We start from the raw sequence: 27,083 nt of genomic DNA on the forward strand, positions 1-27,083 counted from the left end.
CTAATGTGGCAAATGGTGGTCACTGATCTTTGGCTAATTGCTTCCCAATCAACCAAATTCAAACTGACGACACTCTTCTCTCTTGTTTTGCATCATTACTGTGCTTCCATACGCATTGTGAGGAAGTTTTATCTCTTTCATACATGCCTTCCATCTCTGACAGATGCGGCTGCCATCCAAACCTTATTCCAGCTTGCCCATCTACTCCATTGGCTCCACCAACACTCTCCCCAGGGAGAGAATAAGTGCCATGGCTTCTGTAGGACAAGGACTGTCAGTGGCTGGAGCCCCAGGTCCATCTAAACCAGGAGGGGCTGCTGCATCCCCCGCTTTGAAAGAACCTGCAAAAGGAGCATCTAAAGGTCCCAGAAAAGCTCCTGGGGCAGCGACAACAGCAGCAGCTGCTAAAACTGACAAGTCCTCCAGTAACCCACAGCGCCACAGCATCCAGAAGACTATGTCTAAGTAAGAGCTATGAACAACACTATTCAAACTAGAAATAGCAGTGCAACAATCAAAAGGAGGAGATCATACATCTCGTGTTCGTCATCACAAACTGCACACACAATGCAAAGTAAAGGCCTTGTTCATTGTAGCTACTACTGCTTGGTACAGCGTGTCCTCTTCAGTCAGAAGATTTGTTGGGTGTTGCTGACATCTAGTGGATAAAATTGCAACTACCACATCAGAAACTGCTTGGCTGATTGTCAAACTTTACCAAATTATTCAGCGTCCTTATCAGAAAAGCAGCAAGACAATCATGAAGTTTGGATTTAATTTACCTGTATTATCATGCATGACTGAACTTTTCATTAAGTCTTTTCAGGATGAGTTGTTTCATGTGTTTTTTTGTTTTTAAACACATTTAATTGATATCCCATGGATTAAGTTAGCTATGAATGCACATTTTAGATAATTTGAAACCAAAGCTAATTCACATTGTTAATATATCAAAACAATGTTGTGTTTCGCTCCCGTTCAAGCCGAGCTCCTCTTCTGTTTCTGTCTCTGTAGGTTTTCGAAGCACGGCTCTTTAAAGTCTCATGAAGAACTGGAGCTTCCCCCAGAGCTGACGGAGGACTGGGCTACCATGGAGGTCTGTGTGGACTGCAAGAAGTTCATCTGTGACATAATCGCCTCCAGCAAACACAGTCTGTCACTGGCCACCAAGAGGGCTCGCTTAAAACGCAAGACACAGTCATTCTACATGTCCTCCCCTAAAGATAGGGAGGAGTACCATCCCTCTGAACGAACAATCAGTGAAATCTGAAACTCTGTATCTCTCCTTCTGGCTGCTTCCAGCTCCAATGGCACAACACTGGATATGATCTTACTGTATTAGTGGACGTGAGTCGGAGAAGGCTGCCTGAATGGCTGTAAGAACCTTGGTGGTGGATAGTGAGGTTTCTGGCTGCTGTGTCCTGATCGTGATCAGCTTCTCTAGACAGTACTGTAGATCTGCCAGTCTTTTTTGTGTTTTTTTTTTAATAATATCATCAATATATCAGAAATACCTTTAATGTGTGGACACAGGCATTTGACTCAACAGAGACAAAGTGCAAAGGGGACTGACTTCCTTCCTCCATGATGGTGCCACGGTCTGCTCCACCTAAACTCGCGTTCACATAAAAAGCACAAAACAGAAAAGCGATCGTATTGTAAACGAAGAGTGACGGTCATCAAAAAGAAGATAAAACTGTACATTTTGTATGGGCTATAATTTAGTTTTTTACATGTATGTACAGTAAATAATTACTCGATAAAATGTCACCCTCTGTTTTCAGTTCAGACTTTTGCTGATGATGCTCAGGGAGACTCTCACTCCTCTCTGCTATTGACAGCGCTCTTGAAACCATGCTTCCTTGAGGAATTCAAGCTAAATTACCCGTTTTATTTTCCTCCAAAGGTTGCTACACAAAGAGAAATATCACCTGCTTTTATGTTGACTATAGTGCCAAATAATAACTCCTTAAATAAATATGTCACCTGATGTAGTTATTGATTTATGCAGTGGTCTTGCTAATGGAGGAAGACCACCTCAAGCGCTCCAGTCTCTGTTAAAATGAAATATTCATGTGTAATTAGACAATGATCAAAGTTCTTTAAAACACTCCTGTCATGCTTTTTATTTTGCCATCTATAGATTGTTGTAATATATTAAACATTGCCACGCTTCAAATACTGATACCAGCCTATGTCTAAATAATCTCTCGGAGTCAAAAGCTCATGCAAACGTTGTGTTTGTGAGGGGCAGCCAATCAGAATAAAGTTGATCTGGCTCCATCAAGGCCCAGTATATGATAAACAAGGATTTTAACAAAAATATAGAGATTAAAATAAGCCCTCTGAAAAACAAAGAAAAACATTTATCAGTGTTTAATGCTAATAAATATTATAAATGTACTTGATCAGATCTGTGCAGGTGGTTTCGATCAGGGATAAGTGACAGCAGTGTGGTGCTCCAGTTATTTAGTTTTGCCTTTCTCAGAAATATCTTATCAAAGGTGCTTTAGGGGGGAAAAAGGTCAAAACACAGCTGAGGCTATGTTATTGAGATTTCTAGTCCCTACCATTAACTGGTAAATGCCTTTTAAAATCTCTTAAACTGCACACCACTTGGTATGCACAGATGTCTCTAAGGTGCTTTTTTTGTTAATTTGTGTGGTATAAATAAAGCTGATTTGAACTTTTTCAAAAGACAAGTTATAACATTAATTAATTCTCCAATCAGTCTAAAATTATGATTTCACCACAATCTATCCCAGCTTACTTTTGTGATGAACCAGTTTTGATCAGTTGTGAAGTTACGCTTGCACCCTGACGAGCTTCTATAGGCAAAAATCTCCAACTATCATTAAATACCGACTTGGAAATGGAAGCATTTGAATGACATCACCTGTTTCTAGGCAGAAGCAAAAGCACAAGCAAAGTATCTTTGATTAAAGGGAATCAAAACATCTAACAAATGTTGAGTTCACCTGCGATCCCCTCACTCCTACTCAGAGGCTGACTGAGGAAAAACACAATTTTAGGACTGTAACAATAATAATAATAATAATAATTTCAGACATTACTATGACCCAGATGGTTCAGATTTGCCTTTAAGTATTTTACCTGAAATATGTCCATTACAGCATCTTTTCAAAACATACCTTAAACTGATGCAACGCTCTTGCTTTCCCATGAATCAAGTTAATGATTTGTTTCTGTATGTTTGCAAAGATGAATCATAATACATAAAATAACAGCACGCTGCCCAGCTTTCAGTCACTCAGAGTTAATGTTAATACAATGCCTTTATGATTTCTTTTTTGTCATTCATAGTCTCACTGGCAGAGAGATATAACTTCCTCATAGCCCGGATGTTTATTTTACACTTCATCGCATTCCACGTCTTTTCATATTTTGCCTTAAAAGATGCCTTTTGTTATCGCTCTCATCTGTTGAACAGTCGTCTGCTGTTACTGTACATACATCGTTTCAAAGGGTTTGTTCTAACGTTCAGGTGTGTTGCCTCAAAGATGACAGTGCTGACAATGAGACTGCTGTAGAGCTGAGAGGGAAATTGTCCATGTGTGAAGAACAGGAGGGCTGCGAAGTCTTCAGAAGAAACCTCTCGGTGTGACAGACAGCATCATGCATGTACTACAGTGTAGCTTGTACCTTCAGTCTGTATTACCTTCAAGCTGTAACTCCCTGCAGAGAGTGCAACAAATGACAAGTATAAACAATAAACTGTAATGCAATAGCTGACCACAGCCTCATCATTTATTTATCCTCATCATTTATTTATTCATCTTTTATTTTAAAGTATCCAAAAACATAATGCCTTGTTTTTTCAAGTGTCTCCAAGTGTCTAATAGAGTTGGTAGGAAGTCTTTATTCAGTCCTGGATCATAATTTGATACCCATGAGGGTTACTAACGAAAAGAATTCAATTTCTTTTTAACTATAAAACACCAAATCATAAAACACAACAACAACAATAATAATAATAGTAGTAGTAGTAGTAATGGTGTTGTAAATAGACAATCAGAAGAAGGGAATTGTGTATATTTTGTATAATTTTGTATGTTATAATCTTTTATAATGCCTGATTGACCGGGGGAAAACAAGTTGTTCCTTTAGATTTTATTTATTAATGAATACATCATTTGAAGTTAACAAAAGGAGTGTTAAACAGGTCTGTAAATGTTTTACTCTGTCAATAAAGTTACAAGGGGAAAAAAGTGGCATTGTTACCATAGTAACATAAAGCCTGAACTTTATCTCCGGCTCTGGTTTCGTGTTAGAAATGGTTACTGGTATTCACAAAGCGAGAAAGAGAGAAGTAAGCCACAGTTTTTGCCTGGTACCCCTGCCACGTTCTTTGTCGTGAAGCGGAAATGTTAGCTAGCGCCGAGCCTAACGTTTAGCCTTCAGACACCAGTGCCAATGTCTCCGAGGTTCAAAGAGCTTGTGGTTTATTTCCGCAAGCAAGCTCTTAGACAGCGCCATGCTAAAAATAACCCATCTTTAAGAGTGTAACTTTGAATCTATCTGTTCATCGCTGCCTTCATTTTCTACAGGATGTGTTTATCCAGGATCCAGAGTCTGAGACTGGTAGCAGTACTGGAGGACTGTTCACACCAGCTGGAAATACTGGGACATATTCTCGCAATGCGGATACGCAGGGAAAGACCTGCACAGGTGATTTCACAGTATTACCACGATAACATCTGTCAACAGCTGCCTGCTGCTTTGATCTAGCAGTGTTGTGAAAAACTGTGTTTTGGGCGTTATTACATGACTGTGTGTGTGTGTGTGTGTGTGTGTGTGTGTGTGTGTGTGTGTGTGTGTGTGTGTGTGTGTGTGTGTGTGTGTGTGTGTGTGTGGTGCAGGAGAAAGCCAAGCTCAGGAAGTTGACAAGGGATTGGTAAGAAGCACAGAACACACTGAAAACAAACAAATAAACAAAGCCATTATTTATTCTCAATAATTCATCTCACTGCAGTGAATACATCTCACAGCTGATGTCCAAGCTACATTTGGAGCTGGAGGAGAAACAGTGTTTTAGCTCTCTGCTGCAGGCTGTGGAGGAAGTCGAGCAGAGGAGAAGGGATACGAACATGAAAAGGTTCTTCTTTGAATGATTTGCCAGTAATCCTGACCTTGGTGGTAAAAAAGAAGGGGGTGTTCTAAATAGAGGACAAGGAGAAAAAACACATGGAGAAATAATCAGCATCTATAATGTAAGTCACTCTCCTTTCAGGGAGGAAATGAAACAAGTGGACAAGAGAAGACAGACTCTTCTGAAACAACAAGAGGAGCTCCAACAGAAAACTCTCAAACTGCAGGTAAGAAACTGACCCATAGGGAACAATTGTGAATGAATAGCTGTAAGGGTCGAAAAAATAAGAGTTCAGTAATCCCACTACTTGGTCTCCATCCGGACCTGTATCTGCAGGTCATACACCATGAAGCAAACAAGAAAGATCGTTTGTTAAAGATGAGAAGCAAAGAGAACATTAAGGAGAACGACACTGGGCTGCAGCTCAGGAAGATCCAGAGTGAGACCAGTCAGGCTGAGGTACTGCTGGAAGGGCAGCTGGAGGTAGGTCCAAATATAAGACACGCTCGGCTCTACATTTTAGATTTAAAGTCAAATGTTTAATGACTAAATAATCACCTTCATTGGCTCATCCTGTCTCAGCTGCTGAAGAAACAGTTGAAGGAGGAGGTGAGAGTTCACGAGGAGTCTCAGAAATTCCTGCTGAAGCAGCATGAGGTTGGTGAAGTAATACTATATGCAGCGTTGTGCAGCTGTGTGGCTTAGAGGCTGTACTTCAAAAAGGAGTTTTTCCTTCCCACTTTTGCCAAGTGCGTGCTCATGGGCGGTCATGTAGTTGTTGGGGTTTTCTCTGTATTATTGTGGGGTCTTTACCATACTGTATAAAGCACCTTCAGACAACTGTGTTGGGATTTGGTGCTACATAAATAAAACTAAATTGAAATTAATTAAATTAGCTTTGGAGCAGTTCACTTGAGATCGCTCGCTATTCAAAAGAAGATTTCCATCTGCTGTAATTTTTTCCCTGGTATTTTATCTGTATCCATGGAGAGCACAAGGAAGTCGCTAGCACAGAACAGGGTAGGCATCGATGACAACAAATATGACATTTGTTATAGATAAAGTCAGAAATACTATCACAGAGAGACGCGGCGGCGGAGTTGGGTTGCAAAGCAGCTTTGAGATGAACTGTGTCAAGGCTAAAGCAGCTTGAATAACTTGAATTCGCCATGTGATTGGATTCATAAGCCATCAGGAGATTTAACTAAACCAACACGCGGCCACGTCCAGATGCCTTCCTGACCGCTCCGCTCCGACTATCCACTTTTCTTGTTTTTTACCTATTTTTTGCTCTGGTTTACATCCCAAAATCCTCTAGTCTTATAGTATACGACAGCGGATCACTTGTAAACATCGGTGCCAAGGTTGCACATCTAATCTTGGACACTTTTAATCCTGACCCTTCCTGGCCGCCAGAGATTCTACGCGGCACGGAGAACAACAAAGGACGGGCCGCTCATCCGAGGCACAGAACAAAGAAGCGCCGGGGAAAACGCGCTGGTATTAGGAACAGACTGAGACAGCAGGCGCATCGCGCACCACTGCCCAGTATCCTACTGGCCAATGTACAATCCATGGAGAACAAGCTCGATGACCTAAGAGCAAGGGTCACCTTCCAACGTGACATGAGGGACTGCAACATTCGACTCTGCATTCACCAACGAGCTGAATCGGTTCTACGGCCGTTTCGAGGTTAGCCAGGCGGCTAATGCTATCTACCGCCTGACTACCGAGGACAGTGACGTCATCAGCGAGAGACCGGTGACCAGCATTGCGGAGCATGACGTCCGAGCGGCACTGAGGAGAGTGAACACAAGGAAAGCGGCGGGGCCAGACGGCATCACCGGCCGTCTGCTGCGCTGCTGTGCTGACCAGCTAGCAGGTGTGTTCACTTACATCTTCAACGAGTCCCTGGCGAAGTCTGTGGTCCCCACATGCTTCAAAAGATCCACCATCATCCCTGTGCCCAAGAACAGCAACCCCTCATCCCTGAACGATTACCGGCCAGTTGCACTGACCTCGGTAGTAATGAAGGTGTTTGAGAGGCTGCTGAAGAACATCATCTCCTCCTCCATCCCAGACACCACAGATCCGCTGCAGTTCGCCTACAGATCCAACAGATCCACAGAGGATGCCATCGCCCACGTCCTACACACCACTCTCAGCCACGTGGACAAGAAACAGGGTAACTATGTGCGAATGCTGTTTGTTGATTACAGTTCAGCGTTTAACACAATAGTGCCCTGCAGACTGTTCACAAAGCTGAGGGATCTGGGACTTAACAGCCGTCTGTGTGCATGGGTGTTGGACTTCCTCACTGGCAGAACTCAGGTGGTGAGGGTGGGCAGGTGCTTCTCCAACAGCATCACCATCAACACAGGAGCCCCTCAGGGATGTGTCCTCTCGCCACTGCTCTACTCCCTCTACACTTCAGACTGTGTGGCCACCCATGGCTCCAACACCATTGTGAAGTTTGCTGACGACACAGTGGTGTTGGGTGCCATCTCCAACAACGATGAGACGGCCTACATGGATGAAGTGAAGAATCTGGCATCGTGGTGCCAGGACAACCACCTCCAGCTGAACGTCAGCAAGACCAAGGAGCTGGTGGTGGACTTCAGAAGGAGTCAGCACAGAGACTACAAGCCCATCATCATCAATGGAGCGCCAGTGGAGAGGGTGCAGTCCTTCAAGTATCTTGGTGTCCACATCTCCTCAGACCTGACATGGGCTGCCCACATTCAGGTCCAGACCAAAAAGGCTAGGCAGCGCCTGTATCACCTACGACAACTGAGGAAGTTCAGGGTCTCTCCAAAGATCCTCAGGATTTTCTATACAGGCGCTGTGGAGAGCATCCTCACACAGAACATGACATCGTGGTTTGGGAACAGCTGTGTGAAGGACCAAAAAGCTCTCCAGAGAGTGATCCGTACAACAGAACGCTGCTGCAGGATTGCTCTCCCCCCGCTTCAGGACACCTACACCAGGAGATGCCGGACTAGAGCAGCGCAGATACTGAAGGACCCGTCCCATCCTGGCAGCAAACTCTTCCAACTTCTGCAATCTGGTAGAAGGTTCCGCATCTTCCGGGCAAGGACAGAGAGACTCAAGAGGAGCTTCTATCCCCAAGCCATCCGTGCCCTAAACACACACACCCGCCTTCTCACATCATCTATAATTGACTGAGACAGGACTCTTCCAGACACTAAACCAAGGAACAATGTACATTTCAATTCCTTTAATTTTAAATATGTTTATATTGTCTATCCTGTAAAATAGTCAGATGTCTATTCATATTAATGTACAGAATTCACCTGCTTGCTGCTACTACTGCACATTCACCCAGTGTATATACTATATGTATGTATATATATATATATATATATATATATATATATAATGTTCTTCCTCTACACCCCCCCCAATTTTTGCACATGCCGAGGAGCGTGTCAGGCTACATTTCACTGTGTGTTATACTTGTATAACTATGCATGTGACAAATAAAGAACCTTGAACTTGAACACTGTGCTCAGTTTTTTTTTTTTTGTGTGTGTGTGTGTGTGTGTGTGTGTGTCCTTTCAGTTTCTCTAAAACTAAAAAGCTCTTTCCTGGTTTGTCGCTTGTATGGATTCATAGTTTCTGTGGTTTGGGCTCATCTTTATCAAGTAGCTGATCTTTTTGTGTTTGTCATTCTCCAGAAGACTGTTTATCTCATTAATTTGATTGCTGATAATATGGTGAACCTAACTTTGCACTGTTGCTGATCAGGAGCTGCAGCAGCTGCTGCATGAGCTGCAGAAGCACACAGAGCAGATGGTGCAGGAGAAGAGCAAGCAGCTCCACAACATGTGCTTCAAAAAGGACCTGAACTTAGACAGGCTGGAGGACATGAAAATGAAGGTTGGCGGCTCACGGTGCTGAACAGATGCAGATGCTAATTAGTTCGTTATTAAGTGAATGTCAATTACTTCCTGATTTCAGTTCAAGGAGATGGAGCAGATGGTGATGGAGGACAGGGAGGAGCAAGAGAAACTGTACCAACAGCAGGCACGGATCAGAGCTGCCACCAAGGTAACAGTATCCAACACAGTTCATGCTCTTTAAGTTCGGTTGTTCTCGTATTCAAGAACAACGCTAAGGAATACGAGGGTATTCAGCAGGCAGAATGAACATGGACTGCGGCATATTCATTCCCAACCACGGCAGACGGCTGCCCCTCTCTGAGTCTGGTTCTGCTGGAGGTTTCTTCCTGTTAAAAGGGAGTTTTCCCTTTCCACTGTTGCCAAAGTGCTTGCTCATAGTGGGTCATATGACTGTTGGTTTTTGCTGTATGTATTATTGTACGGTCTACCTTACGATATAAAGCACCTTGAGGTGACTGTTGTTTTGATTTGCCGCTGTATAAATACAACTGAACTGAATCCCTGTTTCTGTGCAGCTGCAGGCCTGGTGGAGAGGCTGCATCGTACGCCGAGGACTCTGCGGTTTTAAAAAAGCTGAGAAAGGCAAGAAAGGGAACAAGAAGGAAAGAAGGAAAAAGAAGAAATGACTTTTTGATAGTGCTGCCGAATGTCATTGACATGATCATCTGAATAAAAACAAACACTAATGCAGTATGTGAAGTCTTTATTATAAATATAATAGCAGTTACCGTTACAACAGTTAAAACTCATTCATTCATAGTCCTCTTACTCAGTTTTATGTACATAACAAAGTCACAGTTATTTTATATTAAGCAATATCAAATATAGAGACACAGGAAATCAAAATTACCTCTGGTAATAAATACTACTAAATAGTCTACTTTTAATGACCATAGGCCATACATTTTAACCCAAGCCCATATCATGACGTGACAGACATAAGATAACATTTGGTAAATGGCCTGTATTTGTATAGCGCTTTACTAGTCCCTAAGGACCCCAAAGCACTTTACACAACCTGTCATCCACCCATTCACACACTGGTGATGGCAAGCTACATTGTAGCCACAGACACCCTGGGGCACACTGACAGAAGCGAGGCTGCCGGACACTGGCGCAACCGGGCCCTCTGACCACCACCAGTAGGCAACGAGTGAAGTGTCTTGCTCAAGGACACAACGACCGAGACTGTCCAAGCTGGGGCTTGAACCAGCAACCTTCCGATTACAAGGCGAACTCCCAACTCTTGAGCCATGATTGCCCCCGATTAGAACATTTACATAACAAACAAAAAGCTTTCCCTCATGTCAACTAAAAGAGACCAGAGCGAAAAATCAACAGTCATGATGGTCAAAATGCCCACAAAACAGCTCTTTTTTGTGTTTTATAATAATAAACTGCTTATCTGGCAGAGTTTTTGATTAGCAGAGACATTGTTACCTCTCACCTCCAGACTGAAAATGTTTGCCCTGATACTAAGCTGAAGTTATAATCGTGGCTACAGTGTTTCTTGAGTCTGCATGTGTGTGTACATGTGGCACACTTGTGAATCTTCCGTTTTAGCTGGACGGCTGGCTCATATCAACATGCATACTGTTGTTGTCTCCAATGATGGTGTAGCTGACGTGGGAGCTGTGGATGCTGACACTCGGATGCTCTTCTGATGGAGGAAGTGGTGGCAAAGCAGCATCCTGTGCTGACTCCTGTTTCCCACCGTAGCAGCTAAACCTCATCTGACCTGTAACACAACTCAAATTAAAAGCTTGCACTTCACATGAGTGCAGTCGGCATAGCGTATTTTAAAGAGATGTTCAGCTGGCCAGGCTTTGCTGTTACACACCTTTCATGTGGCGCTCAGTTTCCTGCATGAGAGGCTGACACTCGGCCACTGTATGGGTGCCGTTTCCAATGACGCAGTCAATCAACGTGGAGTTGCTGATGTTGACGATCAGTATTGTTGACGGCGGACTCTGAAGGGCCATTGCTGTGTGACGGGGAAAGCAGGAGAAAAGGGAAGAGAAAATGAGAAGTTGTTGATCCATAGTGATGTCACAGTTTTAAGTTCCTGAATGTGCGGCGAACGTCAAAAAAAAACTTCCATCACGCATACAATTAATATGTGTAATGAACCGCAATGCAGTACGCCTCCAGGCTCGTGAAAAATAAGTAATGGAAAACATAAAGATGGGGAAAAGGGGAAGCAAAAGATTTTACCAAAAAAGATTTAAGGAAGCCAACGTTTTATTGAACATATAAAGTTAAAATGTTACCTTGAATGTTTTTATTCTCCTTGGGCTGATGAGTTTTAGCTGTAAAGGCAATAAGAGAGGGAAGGTTACTTTTTTACTAATGACACATTATCTTTCCAGCTTACACAGACAAACTGAAAGTTCATCGTGATTATAACGACAAAACACAAATAAACAGATGTATTCATGCAATTATAGTTATGTAAAGAATAAATGTAAAATCTACCTCCAATAAAGTCATTTTTGTTCGGTTTTGTTTTTGTTTTTTACCTGAGCAACATGTGACTTTTTCACACATCACAGGGTCAAAAGGCAGGCAGAGCAGCTGACAAGCCCTTATGCAGCTCTTCTGCACCGCTCTTTGCACCAATTGGATCACGGTGGCCACGGTGGAGGTTTTAGATGGCATCACCTGGAGGGAGGGGGCACAAAAAAATACATTAAAAAAATATGAGTATGGATGACATGACGTCTTTTAAAATGAAAACGTGTTTTTCTGCAGAGGCAACTGAGTCGGCGGTTTTTTCGTCTGCAAACCACATCCCACCCGGACAGGCCACCTGTGTATTATATCTAGGTCACGTGACGTCTTCCCTACAACAAGTCGATGAGAATTTTCTTTCTTCACGAACAAAACACGGAAACCGTGCTACATCCCAAAGAAGTTTTAAACTTAAGCAAAACTACTTTAAAAGTATTTCCCCCACATTACAAATAGTGAAATGAAATACATGGTATTCTACAATAGGACATGATAACTTAGAAGAGAGGCATACTCAGATTTCAGACATGACATCCCGCCCGTTATTGAAGCAGAAAGCTCTAAATAATCTCACCTGATTTAACAAGCTTCCTTCTTTCGTCTTTGCAAAGCTGTTGTTAATAAAAGGAGACAGTGGCAGAGGGTCAGTGCTATCCATCTTTCGCCAGTTTGTGATACTGTCCTTGTGAGACGCGCTCGTACTCACGCCGACTGATAAACCGTAGTTTGGGAAAAGCCCCTGCGCATGCGCACTTTAACTCGGGGTTTCCATGCCGTTAACTTCAGGTTCAGAGGGGTTTCTCTGTAATGTTTGTATTGCTGTGGACATTATTCTGTTACACTTTTGTGTTTTATGTGATTGTGATGAGACAGTAACATTAGAGATGCTGTTAAACACTAAGTTAAAGATTTCCTTCTTTATTTTCACGCAGATGCGACCTTCACTAAACCTCGGACTTTTTATTTTCCCCTTGAAATCCAAAACATGTCCTAATGATTTATTAACAAAAAAGACACGATCAAATCTAAATTACTTATATTTTGCACTGTAGCATCGAGGCCGATAGCATGAAATGATGCAACTTCGTGCAAGTAGGTTTTGGTTTGTGGTTAGCCTGCTGAGGCTGCTAGCAGGGTAGCCTAACAGAGAAATCTTTTCAATGTGTGAGTGAAATCTTTTTAAATGCGCCCAATAAAGTCAGATATCAACCATTTGTTCTTCTAAATTATGGTATTACATGAAATAAGTATAGTTATAGATGTATATAAAGCAGATAAAGACTGTTAACAAGATAAACAATAACCGGTCATTCTCATGAGGTAATGGGGCATCCCCGCACACGCATACTGTTTCAGTGGCGAGGCAAACTGTGGGCATCTACCGTAAGCTAATATGGCACACAGCAACAAAGACCCAGAAATTAGTGTAATATCACGAATCAACTTTTAAAATGTTTTCTTGTAATGTATTAAAGCTTATTCTAGCCCCCATGTCCGATTATTATATAAGTAGCATTTACCTGTCGAAGCTGGGCGGGTTAGAGCAGATGTTTCACAAGGCATATGTCTGATTTCTAACCCCTTGAGAGTATAAAGCTACTATAAAAAGGAAATCTAATCATCATTGCCTTAAATATAAATCGATGCCTGCTACCCGTCATGTAACCTAACAATGACCACAAACCCCTTGTTTTGCTTTTGTCAGTTAAACATGGCTCGTCATAAACTTGACCACAAAACTCTAAAATTGGTTATTGCATTACAAGTAAGATGATATCTTTCTTACATCTTTCTCCATTTCTGCACACCTGTATACATCCAGGACACAGACGGGCAAGGAAGATTACTGCAGGGGGCTGCAGTCCATCAGGAGGTTGCAATCTATCGGGACCAGAGATGGGCAGTAATGCGTTACAAGTAACGTGTTACTGTAATCTGATTACTTTTTAGAGGAATAGAGCAACAGGACCGCTTAGTCTTTGACTTTATTTATTTTCTGCTGTGTTTTACTTGCATCTATTTGAAAGAGTGAGTGTAAACACAAAAAATATTTTATTTTATGTGCTGGAATGTGTAGAAAATAGGTTTAAATGTTAAACTAATTTATTCAAGTCAGAGAATGTTGCATATAATTAAATTTTTGCTTGATGCATAAAGTTAAAAGATTAAAACTGATAAAACAAGTTAAAAAAAGAGACTTTTCCATTTGATTACATTTTGTATGATGGATTATGTAGAAAAAGTAGAATTGGGCTGAAAGCTCTATCACTTTATCACCTATTCAGGTTGAAAATCGTGTTTTTAAAAAGTAACTAAGTAAGTAAGTAATTAATTACTTTTGAAAATAAGTAATCAGTAAAGTAACGGGATTACTTTTTTGGGGACGTAATCAGTAATTAGTTACTGATTACTTTTTCAAGTAACTTGACCAACACTGATCGGGACCAGTACCTCAGGGCACTGAGCAGTTGGAGTAACAATCTTAACAAACTAACAGGCCTAATAATAATGTCATAAAGACAAGAAAATGCAAACAAAAATGCGTTTATAACCAAAAATGATATTGTTACTTATTAATCAAATAACAAACTGAAATAACAGTCCTTATTCACACATAATAATCGAAGAATATAATATTTCCTATAGCCTCCTTTGGCCTTGACAGCAGCTCGCATTCTTGCTGCCATTATTTTATGTACTTTTCACAAGTTTCTTTGCTTCCTTCTTTTGGATGAAACTTTTTTTGCGATCCATCTTTAAGACCACTAAATTCCAAATCTGTTCAATAGGATTTAAGTCCAGACTTTGACGTGCCCAATCCATCAGTTCCAGTACTCCAGATTCCGTTGAAGTATGCTTGGTGTCATTGTCTCGTTGGTGTACGACCCAATCAATTCCCTTATAGAAGGGTTTCCATGTTTCCAGAAACTTTCCAGAAATTTTCTGAACGGTAAATTTAAAAATAACATGGATAACAACAATAATTATATGTTATCATTAAACATATTGTTCTGATTAAAGAGCATCTGCATACAGGTGGATTTTGTATGTATTGAGCACCATAATCTGTTTTTCATTTTTGTACCACTGTTTGCACCACAACGCCAAGGCAACAGAGGCCATTCTGATTTGTTTTATGAGGCTGTGGTTGCTAGGTGAACCAGAACCCTAGAGGAAGTTGTTGCACTGTGAACTAAGTGTTTTTCTGTCTGGGGGGCTAGAAGAGGTAAGGGTTTGTAGATATGCTGAATATTTATTCTAAGAGTAATCATTAAAACTGCATTTGTTTTCCTTTGTCTTTCTTTTTTAGCTAGAATTTGCTTCGTAAAGTCACAAGCTATGGCTCAGCTAGCTCGTGCACAAGTAGCTCCGAAAAATGTCCCAAAATGCAAATAGCCCCTTTACTCAAGTAATGCCCACATTTTAAGATTGTAAATTCTGATAGCCTGAGCTTGAATTGATGACATTAACTTGGCATAGTTATTTCTACTACAGACAACAACCGTGCCATCAAAAATTTATGCTGCAGGAATATCGTTTATGTCAAGCCTTCTTTTTGTTCCTGCGGGATCATTTCCGACAGTACTTGAAAGCAGCATGAGTTTATTGAAGCAGCCAGCAGGCGCAGTCGAGAGTCCAGATAAGTGGAGAGCAAAGAGCGCTGCTTCCTGGATGGGGACGAGAGGCAGGAGAACCGAAACTCAGACACAAGCAGAGAGCAGGACAGGAGAGAGCAGGAGGGTTAAACATGATTTAGATTTTCTTTAATCCCGCAACGCACTTGGAGGAGGCGGTATCGAGACGGTCGCAGTGGCATTAGGCGTTGACAGCAGGTTATTACAGCACCAGACTGTGTTATAACACATGTGTCTGTACCACAGTAACAAGAGCACTGCGGCTGTGGATCTGGACTCAGACTGCTTCTACGCCCAGTGGTCCACAGGGAAGGTAGGTTCCGCACCATTTGTACCTGTACTGTCCACCCTCAAAGCTGTTCATTAAGGTGGTATCATAGAAAAAAGCGTATGAAAAAAGCGCTCTGTGACCTGTGCTGGTCTACAACCTTGACACAGCTGCAGATGTCTCAGATTTCACGTGTGTGTTTGTGGTTGATCGCAGTGCAGAAAGACCAGATATCAGCAGTCTGGGAATATGCATGCACAAAGGCAGCCTTTAAATCATATCTGTACCGAGCACACTTGTGATTAACTGGTGTGCATTACCATCAAGGCTTACATTTTCCCACACTGTCATTTCCTTCTGCTATGTTTCAACTTTATGTGCCATTTTATTCTATGCACCACCCACACACACACACACACACACAAACACAAACAAAAACCCCAAAAAGACACACACACACATGGTGTGATTGGAAACGTACAAATGATGCCATATAAATTCTACTACCCCAGTGCACACTCTCTGCTGTCTCCTTCCACAGAACAGTGACAGTCTGTGTGAAAGCAGCAGCAGCTTTTTACCAGGCAGATCTGGTTTTTCCGTTTCTGCCTCCCAGGTCAACAATGATGCTTTGATCCCCACCACCTCACCCCACTTCACCCTGCCCTCAATGTCTGGAATGCCATTTAGACCTTGATCCGTGAAGGGTTTTAATCGCTGAATGGCCAGCTTCCACACGGAAAAAGAAAGCAATTGCACACAAAAGCATTCTAATTAAGGAAGTGCTGCAACAGTGGAGATTCGAGGTTGAATGTGAGCTTTTGGATTACAATCAGAAAGGTTTTTTTGTGTGTTTTTTTGAAGGACAGTTCTGAAAGTAAAGGCTTTGGATTAAAGATTCCGGTTGTTAGGACTTTGCATTGATACTTATTTAAATTTAGGTGCAAAGTAATCATTTGTTCCACCTTACACTCGCTGTGTGTGCAGCACTGAAAACATCACAATTACTTTTTATCCATGATCTGAAAGGCAGATGACAATCACAAATGTGATTTATCAAATTTTCTAAGATATGAAGCCTTCCGCCTGATATGTTGACTGAAAGTTACCCAGGTAATCTTAAATTCTAAACTTTGAAGTTGCTTCGGGATGAAGGCTTCACTTTGTTAATAATGCTGAAGTTTCCATGAAGCAAGGCTAGCAGGCACGAAAGCTGTAATTTCCCATGCGAAACCACAGGGGTGGTTATGCTCAGGCAGGACAGGACAGGCTGACGGCATTGTGGGACGATGACTGCAGCCGGCTCAGCACGTCTGCCTGAAAGTAGTGCAGGAGAGCAGACTATGACTGTGCAAAAATAGCAACGTGCACAGAGCTCAGCATGCCCAGCTATCGTGTGTGTTACCAGGGAATGATCATTAACACACTACAAAGGAGGACACCAGTGGCGGAGTTTGCTATATTGATTGAACGGCTCCAAAGTTTCCAGCCAACATTGATAGGCTGCTGAAGCAGAGAACATCATGTACAAGATCACGTGTGATTTCAGCAGCTGCTCAGGCTGCACAGTGTGTTTTTTAACGCCACAGTTTCCTGTGTGAGCCTGTTCTCTGTCCAACCACTGTTGTCCACGCGATTAATCTCAAATCCCAGATTATGGGGTTATTATTTCTCATGCTTTTTGGAACAGGGCTGAACCAAAAGGGATTTTTTGGAGGGTGACTTGAGTTTCCTTTAAGTTCAGACTAGAGTTTTACTCACCTTTGTCTTGCTGTCCTAAAATAAGTCGTCCATAATTATTTTTATTGTTTTCATAAGCAAAGAAGGTTTGCATTGTGGCTTTGTAGATGGTAATATGTTGGTATTGGCTGGTTAGCCAGTTCACTAATTTGGTCCAGACTGAAATCACTGGGAATCTCACATGTCATTTAGACTAATAATAATGATGTGATAATACACACACTGAAAGGCATTTCAGAGAATAAAATACATATTTCCTAGTTTTGTTTTGTTTTGTATTGGGTTTTTTTTTTTTGTCTTTCTCTCTTTGTTAGCTCAGAGAAAGCTCTCTCCCATTTGTGGCAGTGGGCGCTACAGAGGGTGTCACCATAAACGCAAAAACAAGGTCACCATGCTGCTCCTACAAAGCCCGATTCAGAGGTTCAGCTTCAACTAAATACTGAAGCAAAGACGACGTGAAGCATCACCATTCTCCATCCATCCCATCCATTCGCTTCCGCTTATCCTTTTTCAGGGTCGCGGGGGGCGCTGGAGCCTATCCCAGCTGTCATAGGGCGAGAGGCAGGCTACACCCTGGACAGGTCGCCAGTCTGTCGCAGGGCTAACACACAAGGACAGACAACCATTCACACTCATTCGCACATTCACACCTAGTGACAATTTGGATTATCCAATCAACCTATCCCCACAAGCGTGTGGGGCATCACCATTCTGTCTCGGCTAATTGCTTTTAATACTTTTTAAACTTAACTACAGTTCAGAGTGTTCAAAACCACCTTTCCCCTGATGTAATTTAGTCTCTTGAGGCATTATGTTCACAAAATCCCAACCTATAATTGCACAAGACTTTGCCGTGTTTCTGTAAAGTGGACGTGACAGTCAGTAGCCAGTTCTTCCTGTCAGGATAAATGAAGCGCTGCTCAATAACTGCGGGCTTAGTAAACACACGCCTTGGACTCTGGACTTGAAAATGGCAAGAATATATGGAGACACAACAAAGGATAATGAGGCTGTTTTCATATTACTGTAGCAATAACACATACTGTAACTCAAATTTGCTTCGTACATCACGCAGCTTTAAGCTGTGAGTAATCGTCACTCCTTTAACAAAACAATCACAGGGCATTGCTGCAGGCATAGCTGAAATCATCAGAGTTGCTACATCAGTTATCAGAATGGGATGGCGGTTTTTAGAAAGAGGGTGCAGTGTTGTCTGACAGGGAAGGGAAAGCAAAGAGTTACACCCATACTGAATAGACAAATAGATTAGTGCTGTTTCTGCTTTTTAGGAACATGGAGGCCATGGCTGCTTTCCGTTCCCAGCAGAAAGGCTAAGAGAGGCTTGATTCGTCCTCGTGACTTCTTTTCCTGCCGGCCGGCCTCGCCTCGTCATGGCCAGCGGGAGTCCCACCGTGAGCCGGGAAGCCCGGGAGTCAGCTCCGGAGACGCCCGAGGCTGCCGCCAACCTGCAGGTGTTCTGCAAACTGTGCCTCAGCGAGCAGCCATCGACAGCCACCACAGGACTGCAGAGCTGCAAGTGCATCTACTGCACAGCGGTAGGTACAGATGATGCATTCAGGTTTTTTCAGGAGCTGCTTCTCATCGTGTCCAGGTCTTCATTTGAGTCAGTGACTCAGAGTGCATGTGTCAAGCTATATAAATATATTTATTTCATTTCTCATGCGTTTAATCATTTCCTGCAGGTGCTGAAAATTTCAGGACAGTGATCCAAAACCAGCTTTTTACAATTTGGGCAATTTAGGCAAATGTCCGGCGTTTAAATTACTTGGAATGAGATTTTTTTTTTCTTTTTTTTTTTTTATTATTACAACACCACTTCCTCCTTTATGACCGTATACAGTAATAGATCCTTTTATAGGCAAATCTATCACACTTCCATTCCAGTAAAATTATGCTGATTTCAACACAGGGCTGTCTGTCTTTCACATTTACCGTCTTTGAATTGTCCATGGAATTTTTTTTTCTCATGTGCTTTATCGCTTCGCTCTTTGTTTTTAAACTCACAAACTTATCCTGAGTTTCAGTTTCACTCCTTCATGTGAGATGATGAGAAGCGCTATCTTTAGATAACAGAGCTGTAATATTTATAACAGGAGTGCAAAGGTCCGCTGCTGCACTGTTCTGGTCTCAAGCGTGCCTGCCTGCATATCAAAACGGAGCCAGATAGTGGCAGGTGTTAATCTCTTTCCAAGCTCGCTGCATTTGTCAGAGCGGCACGCACAAGGTCGCACAGATAAACCTCACGTACATGCGCAGGGTACGACACAGCGAGGGAAATTGATACTGAAACACGTACTTATCTTTAGTATAAAAATGTGAACCATCTCCTTCTGTCTGCTTAAAGAGCACACCGTGTTCCTGGTGTTGTTCCAGCTCTGTTTGTGTGATCAGTGCTTCATGCTGTGTTAGGGCTGTATTCACACAGGAAGCACAGGTTTGTGCTCATGCAAAAGTTTTTCTTCTTTAAAGAATTTTTTAACTTTAATTTTTGAAAACAGCACTGCTTTTATGAACAGTGCTTCCACAGTTTCTCCTGCCTTACTCAATGTCATGGCTTGGGCAACACATGACTTTTGACTCTGTGAGCACTCGTGAGGAAGCTCTCTATCTGTGACATTTCAGCTGCCCGCTTTAACCCAACATCTTCCTTTCATTTCGTCCTGAGTAACATTGTGGCTCTCTGAGCTCCTGCACTTGTTTCAGATAAAATGCTGCTGGCGAGCATATGACAGTTCTCCCTGTCTGATTAAACGTCCAGTCTAATGCCCTATTGTCCTTCTTCCCTCTCCAGTGTTTGCAGCAGTATGTTCAGCTAGCCATAATGGAGGGTGGGGGGGCACCAATCACCTGCCCCGACATGGCGTGCCGAAAGACTGGAGTGCTGCTGGACTCAGAGGTACGGCCTGTGCAACAATGCACATAGCAGAAAAAATGATGAGAGGAGATAAAATGCAAACATGATCAGTGATCTGCGTTTTTGTTGTTGCACATTCCTCGAATGTCCCAGGTTGGTGGTTCAACCGGTTTGGTTTCAGACATAAAGGCCATTGCCGTACTTCTCAAGAAATAGGAAGCTGGACTTTCACGCTTGTCTTTTTACAGTGTGTAAATTGTGTAAATACTGCACATCCACCCTTAATCACAGTTCTGAAGAAACTAGTTTTGGTTTCAGGGGTGAATCGCTATAAATGAAATGACGTCAGATGGAAACATTAAAACAATACATAGTAAACGTATGGAGGCTGAAAATGCTGACTCAAAACCACATGAAAAGTGCCCCTTCCTTAATCTTCTGCTAATCAGAATACAACTTTATTAAGACTCTTGTGCTAGGAAGTCCATCCTTTAGTAGTGTTTTTCTGGAAAATACTGCAAAGTGTGTCATTTTTAACAGCTTATGAGTTTTAGAAAATAATGCTGCAAATTGCAGATGACTTGAAGCGTCAGATTGTCAACTATGATGGTAAACAACCTCATTTTTATCTAGAGCACCATGAAAGATTTTGGTTTTGAACATGTTATCACAAGCTTCAGGAAGTCTAGTATCCAAAGTGCTGTTTTTTCCACATCTCTGAAATCTGCATCATAAAATCTGAGTCAGTAAAATAATTGAAGTACCTCTGTGTGATTGCAGATAGCTGCTTTGGCAGCAGCAGGTCAGGTGGAGCTGTATCTGCGTCTCAAGTTTGAGAGAGGTAAGCACTGTTGTGTTTACATGCTATTGTCTGATGACAGGCAGGTCACACAAACAGTCCCAGCCAGTATTTATCTTAACATGCCTGGCATATTGTGAGGCTTTTTTTGTGTTCTGTTTAATTCTGGTACAGTTTTAGCCTAGAGGTTACTTAAATTCTAGCTATCAAACAATAAAGGGGTTACTACTATAAGACACCCATGTTAATAATCTGTTAATCTGAAGAAAAGAGATTCTCAGTGGAGATAAATTGTGTACTACTGGTTAGGTAAATGTTTGTGAAGGCAAACAGCACCTCTGTGGGAAACACTGTTGACATTTATAAGCTGCAAACAAAGGGGTAGTTTGCTGTGCAGCTATATTGACATTTTCTATTTGCACAGCAATAATACACTGCAAATCCAATAACAGTTATTGTTTACTCCGTCCATAAATCATAAAACTCGTGTTATTGTAAGAACAAAAAAGTGCAAAGTGCAGTCGGTCTTACTACAGTTGTCCCTTTTGTTATGATTCATAGTGAAAGCATGTGCTGGGAGTGTAAAGGGTTTGAGTCAGCTCACAGTGATTGCTTTTGTTTTGTCTGCGACACGTCACGCTCATTTTCTTCAGAAAGGGAAAATCCCATTCTTCACAACTCCTCAAAAGCCTGTAGGAAAACTGTTGATCTTCAGAAATAACCAATCAAATGCTTGCATTGTTAGATAGAATTATATGTTAAAGGTGAAAATGTTTGTTTGATGTTGCTTGATGATGATGGAAAAAATATTTTGTAATGATAAAAATTACTCGATAATTAGCAACGATTACTTAATAACTGCTTCATAATTGTGGCGAAAACATCTATTAAAGGTAAAAGTAGCTGATCGTCACAATAAATAATACTTGATAATGGTGGGAAAAGGTAAATAATCCTGCCCAAAACAATTTGATAACAGTGGAAAAATCTGTTTATTCATGATGACTCACTCTCGTTGGCTTTTTACCCCTCAGCCTTAAAAGACTGATGGGATGTTGTATTTTATTTTGAAATTGATACCACAGGTGTATATTCTAGGAGGCTGGTACTATTGGCCACCACAGGTATTTTAAAATACTATGTTTTTTCTATGCGAGTTTGTCACAGTTTGTTTTATTTAATTAGTGCTTCTGCTCCTTTAAAAAAAGTTTACAGTGAATAATAACGATCGTCCTCTAGCTGTGATCTTTGATCTGAGCCACTCCAAAAATGTTCTAACCACTGGAGCTTTTGATTATCTTTTTTTTAACTCTGTTTCCTGGCATGTGGCTTTAATGCTAGTGATACTGACAGAAAGAGTTAAATTACAAAATCTTGACTATGTGCCTCATCCGTTCTTTTCCTCTCCACAGGAGTGAAGCTTGACCCCAGTAAAGCCTGGTGCCCGGTGCTTGAATGTCAGGCTGTGTGTAATGTGGAGCAGAGCACCGAAGGCCACCCCGCCGCTGTGCCCTGCCCGACCTGTCACACCGTCTTCTGCTCCGGCTGCAGAGGGCCCTGGCAGGATGGCCACGCTTGCCCCGAGCGGCAGGCCATGATGACGCCTTCTCATCAAAGCAGGTCAGTAAAGCCAGCCTCTTGGTCCGCTGCCCACTGCCTGCAGCCACAGAGCTGCACTTTGGAAATGATACTGGGCTAAAAGCTGGAGGAGGGTATTAGGTCAGGACACTGAGATAGACTTGCTGTAACCAAACTGGTGAGCAATGCATGATTGCACAAATCAGTTGCCATGCATGTGATGAAATGACAGAGGCAGATGAATTTTTCTCTGACATTACGTGGATTACATTTATTTTCAATTGTGGTGTTTTACACCATGAGGAAAATCCCAGACTTTCCTTTGACATAAAAGACCTAACTTTCACCGGTGTAGGATGTTCACAGCACACTGAATGAATCACACAAGTGATGGGTAGCTCCTCATCTCTCTGTAGAAACCCTTTGCTCTATAAAAACATTATTTCAGGATTAATAACTTAGTGTGCCTCAGAAGCGTCCCAGTTGAGCAGGGACATTACTGCGCCGCGCTGAGCTGTGACTCTGCCAGACTGACTGATGTCACTGGGGAGTCACTGAGTTATATCGGAATTCCATTGTCTCTGTGCCAAACAGAGGAGGAGGAGGATGGGCACCGATCCAATTACCTCACTGTACAGCAGTGAAGTGATGATCCCTGCGCTGGGGATGAGAAAGATGAGTTAAAATCCACTTTTGAGTCAAACGTGGCAGCATAATATCTGGGGGGTTTTCAGCCTGCAGAGGCTTTCAGTAGTTTTTACATTTGCATTTTATCTTATATCTTATAGTTTTATTTCCCAAAACAATGCTCAATTTCCTCTTTTAAAACAAGGAACTGGTCTCTGTCTCCTGCTGACTTTGTGTTTTTGAGCAGATTTGTTGTTTGTGTTTTTTGCAGTATTATTTTCTGACATCACATGAGCTGCGATAGCTTCTGCTATCTCGTATTAATCAAAAACAGGGTTTTTTGAGGGCTGCATGACATCTAGAATGAGAGAGATGTTACCTTTAGCGCGTTTAAAGAAACGGCCTTGAGAAATATGTATTTGTAAACTCTTAACCATAACTTCAAGACTCTGCTTCCCACTTTACATTGAATAACAACCCTTCACCTTTGCCTCTAAATAAAGATTGCACGCACTGCCTGGAGGCCCTCGCGGCATTAACGGCATTCCTCGTGTGTGCCTTTGTTCCAATTCACAGGACACGCTCAGACAGTGACTCTGACATGCCCATCAAGCAGTGTCCTATGTGTGGTATCTACATCGAGAGAAACCAAGGCTGTGCACAGATGCTGTGTAAAAGCTGCAAACACACCTTCTGCTGGTACTGTCTGCAGAATCTGGATGTAAGTCTCCCCTGCTAACTAAACAATAGCTGTGATGCATTTTTCTTTTTTTCTTTCTTTTTTTCCAAATTCAAATGGAATATTTCCTTTGCTGCATAGTCACCTGTTCACGTCTTTGCATGCATGTGTATGTTGTGTTTAAATGCAGGGTGATATCTTTTTGAGACATTATGATAAGGGGCCATGCAGAAACAAGCTGGGACACTCCAGGGCCTCGGTTATGTGGAACAGAACGCAGGTGAGCCCAGTTGTAAGGCAGCAGTGCGTGGCATTTTGTGATGTTGTTATTGTCTGAATGGATTAGACCACAGAACCACCTGGTTGTTGTATACAGGGACTGGATTTGAGTCAAATCATACCAGCACATAACCTGGATTTTGGACTTCAACCCAGCTCTCAATCACCATGAGACATGGGACATAATTACTGTCTTTCAGTTTATCAGCTGCTTGGTTTATTACTATATATCACTTTAAGAATATTAAAGCCTCACATAGTTTGCTGTTTACGACTTCTTGTTTTCCCACAGTTCATTGAAGAAATCCTTTAAACTCAGCAAATCCCTAAGCTAATCTCAAATTCCTGGCCCATAATGACACCAACTATGCAACAAAAAGATTACAACTGCCCACCAGACCTACTTTCCTTCTGCTTTCTCCTCCTCTAATGCCATTATCACATGATAAGTTTGCTTGGGATCTCCAGATTGCGTCTCGGTGTGTACAGGTTGCTAAGTATGTGAAGAGCTGAAGTACAGCAGCGAAGTTGTTTCGTGCAAAACAACTCATTATAGAGCTGGTTACACCCTTGCCTAACAGGTCCTCTAAGTATGTTCACCTTAAATTATTTTTCCACCGCTGCATTTAAGTACTTGAGTCTGTTAGATTTAACCTGCGATGTTTTTTGCCGACCCTTAGTGTAACTACATATCCAAAACAATGTTGACATCGGTATATGACATGTATCTGTGGTTATTTAACATGTCACATCCACTACCACAGCTATTACTGTCTGCCCTGCTACGGCAGCATACAGTCATCCAAAGAATTATTGAGGTAAGCTGCTGAGGTTGACTGATAAAGATTGAGTCACAGTTTGGCATTCCTGTTCATCTCAAATGTGCTGTATCTGATTAAGTGGAGGCCATGCCTTTTCACTCCAAAACATGTCTCCACGGACCTCAGCTTGTGCATGGGAGTGTTGTCAAAGGGAAACAGAAAACCAGGAAGTCCACGAAGATATGTACATATATATGTGTGCCTTATTTGTTTACACATACAGGGATTATTCATATAATGGTATGTGTATCAAGTTTACTGAATGAATGATTTAACAATTTAACATGAATAAAGTCTATCAGGTTTTAACAGTTACAGTAATTTAAAACTACAGACTGTATATAAAAGAGGAACTTTGTTAAAACAACATCATTCGTTTCTTTTAGGCTTCACACTTTGAAACTTCAGCGTTGCATTTTAGCCGCCACGGTTTTATGGGGTCAAAAGTGAACTTAATGTGAATTAACGAGTGTTACGTTATCTGCAAAGTTAGCAAGCTTAGTTAGCAAAATACACTCATAAGCCACACAGCAAGCCCTAGTATTCGAAAAGCGACTGAGTTCTTTAGTCGCTTTTCTTGACAGTTGAAGTCCTGGTTCTGTCTTGCTGGTAAATGTAAGTTCACTTTCATTAATTTCATTTTTTTTAAGTCTCCATAGTTCCCAAAAGTTCAGTTGTGTTTACCAGCTGCCTGTTAATGTTTTCTGAATGTTTATTGCTGGGTAGGTGATGTAAAGAAGGTTTGCACCAGAACTGAATCTAAACAGAAAATGAAGACAGTAAAGTTACAAACTATAAAACCAAAACAGGGAACTGAACAACTTCTGTAGGGAGAGTCAGATGATGAATCTCTGATGCCATTATGACCAAGTCCTTTGACACAGTCATTTGACCCAGTGCTAATAAGAAGAGTAATTACAGTATTTATTGTTGTGTCTCTGCTCAGGTGGTGGGGATCCTGGTGGGAGTCAGTATCATTGTGCTGGTGACATCACCTCTCCTCCTGCTGGCCTCGCCCTGCATCCTGTGCTGTGTTTGCAAGCCCTGCAAAGGGGACAAGAAGAAGAAGAAGAACAAGAGCAAGAAGGACCTCAGCCAGTCAGACACCTCCACATCATAGCAGCTCCCTGCTTTCATCTGCCCGCACAGGATCACTCTGCTAACCTCATGAATGCCAAGGAAAGTTTAAGCGCTGCATGATGGGAATAAAAAACACTCATGAACTAATGGATTACCTTTTTTTCTTTTTTTTTTGGAAGCCCTCTAAGTGAGCGGGTTTTCCGGACTTTTACATTATGCCTCAGTGAGAGGGCTGCTCAAAAATCACTCTTGAATCACGAGAGTGCATACTTTATATGGTGGGTGTGTAAATGTGAGGAGAATGAATGTAAGTCACTTGTCTAGCCAGTTTTCAGAGGCACAACAAGATAATTAGGAGACAGCAATAGGTGTGAATCTCCCTCGACAGGGCTCTCTTTTTCTCACCAACACACCTACACAAACACATACATGCAGTTTAAAGTGCAAAGCCACCCTCATGTGCCAAATGTCATGAAGCCAAACCAGAAGTGTTGGGCGCTCAAGTGCCTCGCTCTACAGTGCCTGGTGCTTGGTTCGATTTGCTTTGCCTTTCATTCTGTCTTATGCAAATAATTTTAGCGTTATGGAAATGGACAACCATCAGGATCCTGCATGGTTATAAACGCCGCAGTGATGCAAAACATTCTAAGGTGTTAGGAGAAGGCATCTGGAACCATGTGTGCACTGTATAATCTTTACTCATACGAAACACGATAAGGCTTCAATGGTGCACAGAGAGAACTCTTCTTCTGCAGATGCTTGTTGTTTCCACCTGGCGTATGTTCCAGACCAAAGGCTCTAAAGAGGACAGTGTGTACTTTTCTAAAGTGTGTTAATATGTATTCATGGGGAATGTGTGTATGGTGTCATTTCTACATTTGTTTTGATGTTTCGGCATCAAATATTTTATAAAAGCGCCATTGTAAATGGAAAATAAACACGATGAACTGAACATGCATTGGACAGTGACTTTGACGTTTATCATTTCTAGCCCAAACAACCCAAGGTTTCCTAGCAGAACACTGCACTGTAAGATGGTTTAAGTTATTCGCTTGTCAGTTTAATGGTATAAGTGTGTACCATAAGAACTTTGACCCATTATCTGGTCTTTTTACATCGTTGATATCTTGTAAATAGCATTATGTGGCTCTGCTCTTC

General features: G+C 41.9%; 4 protein-coding genes across 10 annotated transcripts in view; 3 read left to right on the forward strand and 1 right to left on the reverse strand.

The window, feature by feature from the left end:
- Positions 1-3,753, forward strand: part of LOC146563594 (protein spire homolog 1-like) — a 37,099-nt gene extending 33,346 nt beyond the window's left edge. For all 5 annotated transcript variants that reach the window (XM_085290768.1, XM_085290765.1, XM_085290767.1 and 2 more), the window contains 2 exons: positions 164-465; positions 1,015-3,753. In XM_085290768.1, the coding sequence (XP_085146894.1) occupies positions 164-465; positions 1,015-1,270 (558 nt within the window). In that variant the 3' untranslated portion in view covers positions 1,271-3,753. The remainder of the gene's footprint in view (positions 1-163; positions 466-1,014) is intronic.
- Positions 3,754-4,226: 473 nt separating this feature from the next.
- On the forward strand, positions 4,227-9,723 carry LOC146563595 (dynein regulatory complex protein 9-like). Of its 2 annotated transcripts, none has more exons than XM_085290276.1 (10): positions 4,227-4,330; positions 4,569-4,689; positions 4,881-4,915; positions 4,994-5,116; positions 5,252-5,336; positions 5,447-5,593; positions 5,693-5,767; positions 8,879-9,010; positions 9,092-9,181; positions 9,549-9,723. In XM_085290276.1, exons 2-10 carry the CDS (start codon positions 4,570-4,572, stop codon positions 9,657-9,659), a joined length of 918 nt encoding a protein of 305 aa, XP_085146402.1. In that variant the 5' UTR covers positions 4,227-4,330; position 4,569; the 3' UTR covers positions 9,660-9,723. The 2 variants fall into 2 exon arrangements, with proteins under 2 accessions (XP_085146402.1, XP_085146401.1); XM_085290275.1 differs by having other exon boundaries at positions 5,010-5,116.
- A 2-nt stretch (positions 9,724-9,725) lies between these two features.
- LOC146563596 (uncharacterized) lies at positions 9,726-12,241 on the reverse strand. The gene is made up of 5 exons (XM_085290277.1): positions 12,119-12,241; positions 11,553-11,694; positions 11,304-11,342; positions 10,874-11,017; positions 9,726-10,771 (listed from the first exon to the last, which is right to left on the reverse strand). The coding sequence occupies exons 1-5, from the start codon at positions 12,200-12,202 to the stop codon at positions 10,593-10,595; spliced, it is 588 nt and encodes a 195-aa protein (XP_085146403.1). The 5' UTR covers positions 12,203-12,241; the 3' UTR covers positions 9,726-10,592.
- Positions 12,242-14,690: 2,449 nt separating this feature from the next.
- Positions 14,691-26,881, forward strand: rnf144b (ring finger protein 144B). Of its 2 annotated transcripts, XM_085290770.1 has the most exons (9): positions 14,691-14,770; positions 15,426-15,492; positions 18,477-18,743; positions 20,000-20,104; positions 20,843-20,903; positions 22,274-22,481; positions 23,643-23,787; positions 23,936-24,025; positions 25,792-26,881. In XM_085290770.1, the coding sequence occupies exons 3-9, from the start codon at positions 18,579-18,581 to the stop codon at positions 25,963-25,965; spliced, it is 948 nt and encodes a 315-aa protein (XP_085146896.1). In that variant the 5' UTR covers positions 14,691-14,770; positions 15,426-15,492; positions 18,477-18,578; the 3' UTR covers positions 25,966-26,881. The 2 variants fall into 2 exon arrangements, with proteins under 2 accessions (XP_085146896.1, XP_085146895.1); XM_085290769.1 differs by lacking the exon at positions 14,691-14,770 and having other exon boundaries at positions 15,185-15,492.
- The last annotated feature ends 202 nt before the right edge of the window (positions 26,882-27,083 follow it).

Source organism: Mchenga conophoros, linkage group LG11 (assembly GCF_057382185.1).
Source record: "Mchenga conophoros isolate Kocher_MC1m ecotype Shallow Benthic linkage group LG11, M_conophoros_male_GT1.1, whole genome shotgun sequence".
NCBI classification, from domain to species: domain Eukaryota; kingdom Metazoa; phylum Chordata; class Actinopteri; order Cichliformes; family Cichlidae; genus Mchenga; species Mchenga conophoros.

Excerpts from the sequence above, each read along its gene's own strand:
- LOC146563595 (XM_085290275.1), top strand. The coding sequence starts at position 4,295 with ATGGTTACTGGTATTCACAAAGCGAGAAAGAGAGAA. Across the intron at positions 4,331-4,568 it reads ACAAAGCGAGAAAGAGAGAA|GATGTGTTTATCCAGGATCC; the intron begins GTAAGCCACAGT and ends CATTTTCTACAG. Across the intron at positions 5,768-8,878 it reads TCCTGCTGAAGCAGCATGAG|GAGCTGCAGCAGCTGCTGCA; the intron begins GTTGGTGAAGTA and ends GTTGCTGATCAG.
- LOC146563596 (XM_085290277.1), bottom strand. The coding sequence starts at position 12,202 with ATGGATAGCACTGACCCTCTGCCACTGTCTCCTTTTATTAACAACAGC. Across the intron at positions 11,018-11,303 it reads GGAGAATAAAAACATTCAAG|CAATGGCCCTTCAGAGTCCG; the intron begins GTAACATTTTAA and ends CCCGTCACACAG. Across the intron at positions 10,772-10,873 it reads AACTGAGCGCCACATGAAAG|GTCAGATGAGGTTTAGCTGC; the intron begins GTGTGTAACAGC and ends GTTGTGTTACAG.
- rnf144b (XM_085290770.1), top strand. The coding sequence starts at position 18,579 with ATGGCCAGCGGGAGTCCCACCGTGAGCCGGGAAGCCCGGGAGTCAGCT. Across the intron at positions 20,904-22,273 it reads GCGTCTCAAGTTTGAGAGAG|GAGTGAAGCTTGACCCCAGT; the intron begins GTAAGCACTGTT and ends TCCTCTCCACAG. Across the intron at positions 22,482-23,642 it reads ACGCCTTCTCATCAAAGCAG|GACACGCTCAGACAGTGACT; the intron begins GTCAGTAAAGCC and ends TCCAATTCACAG.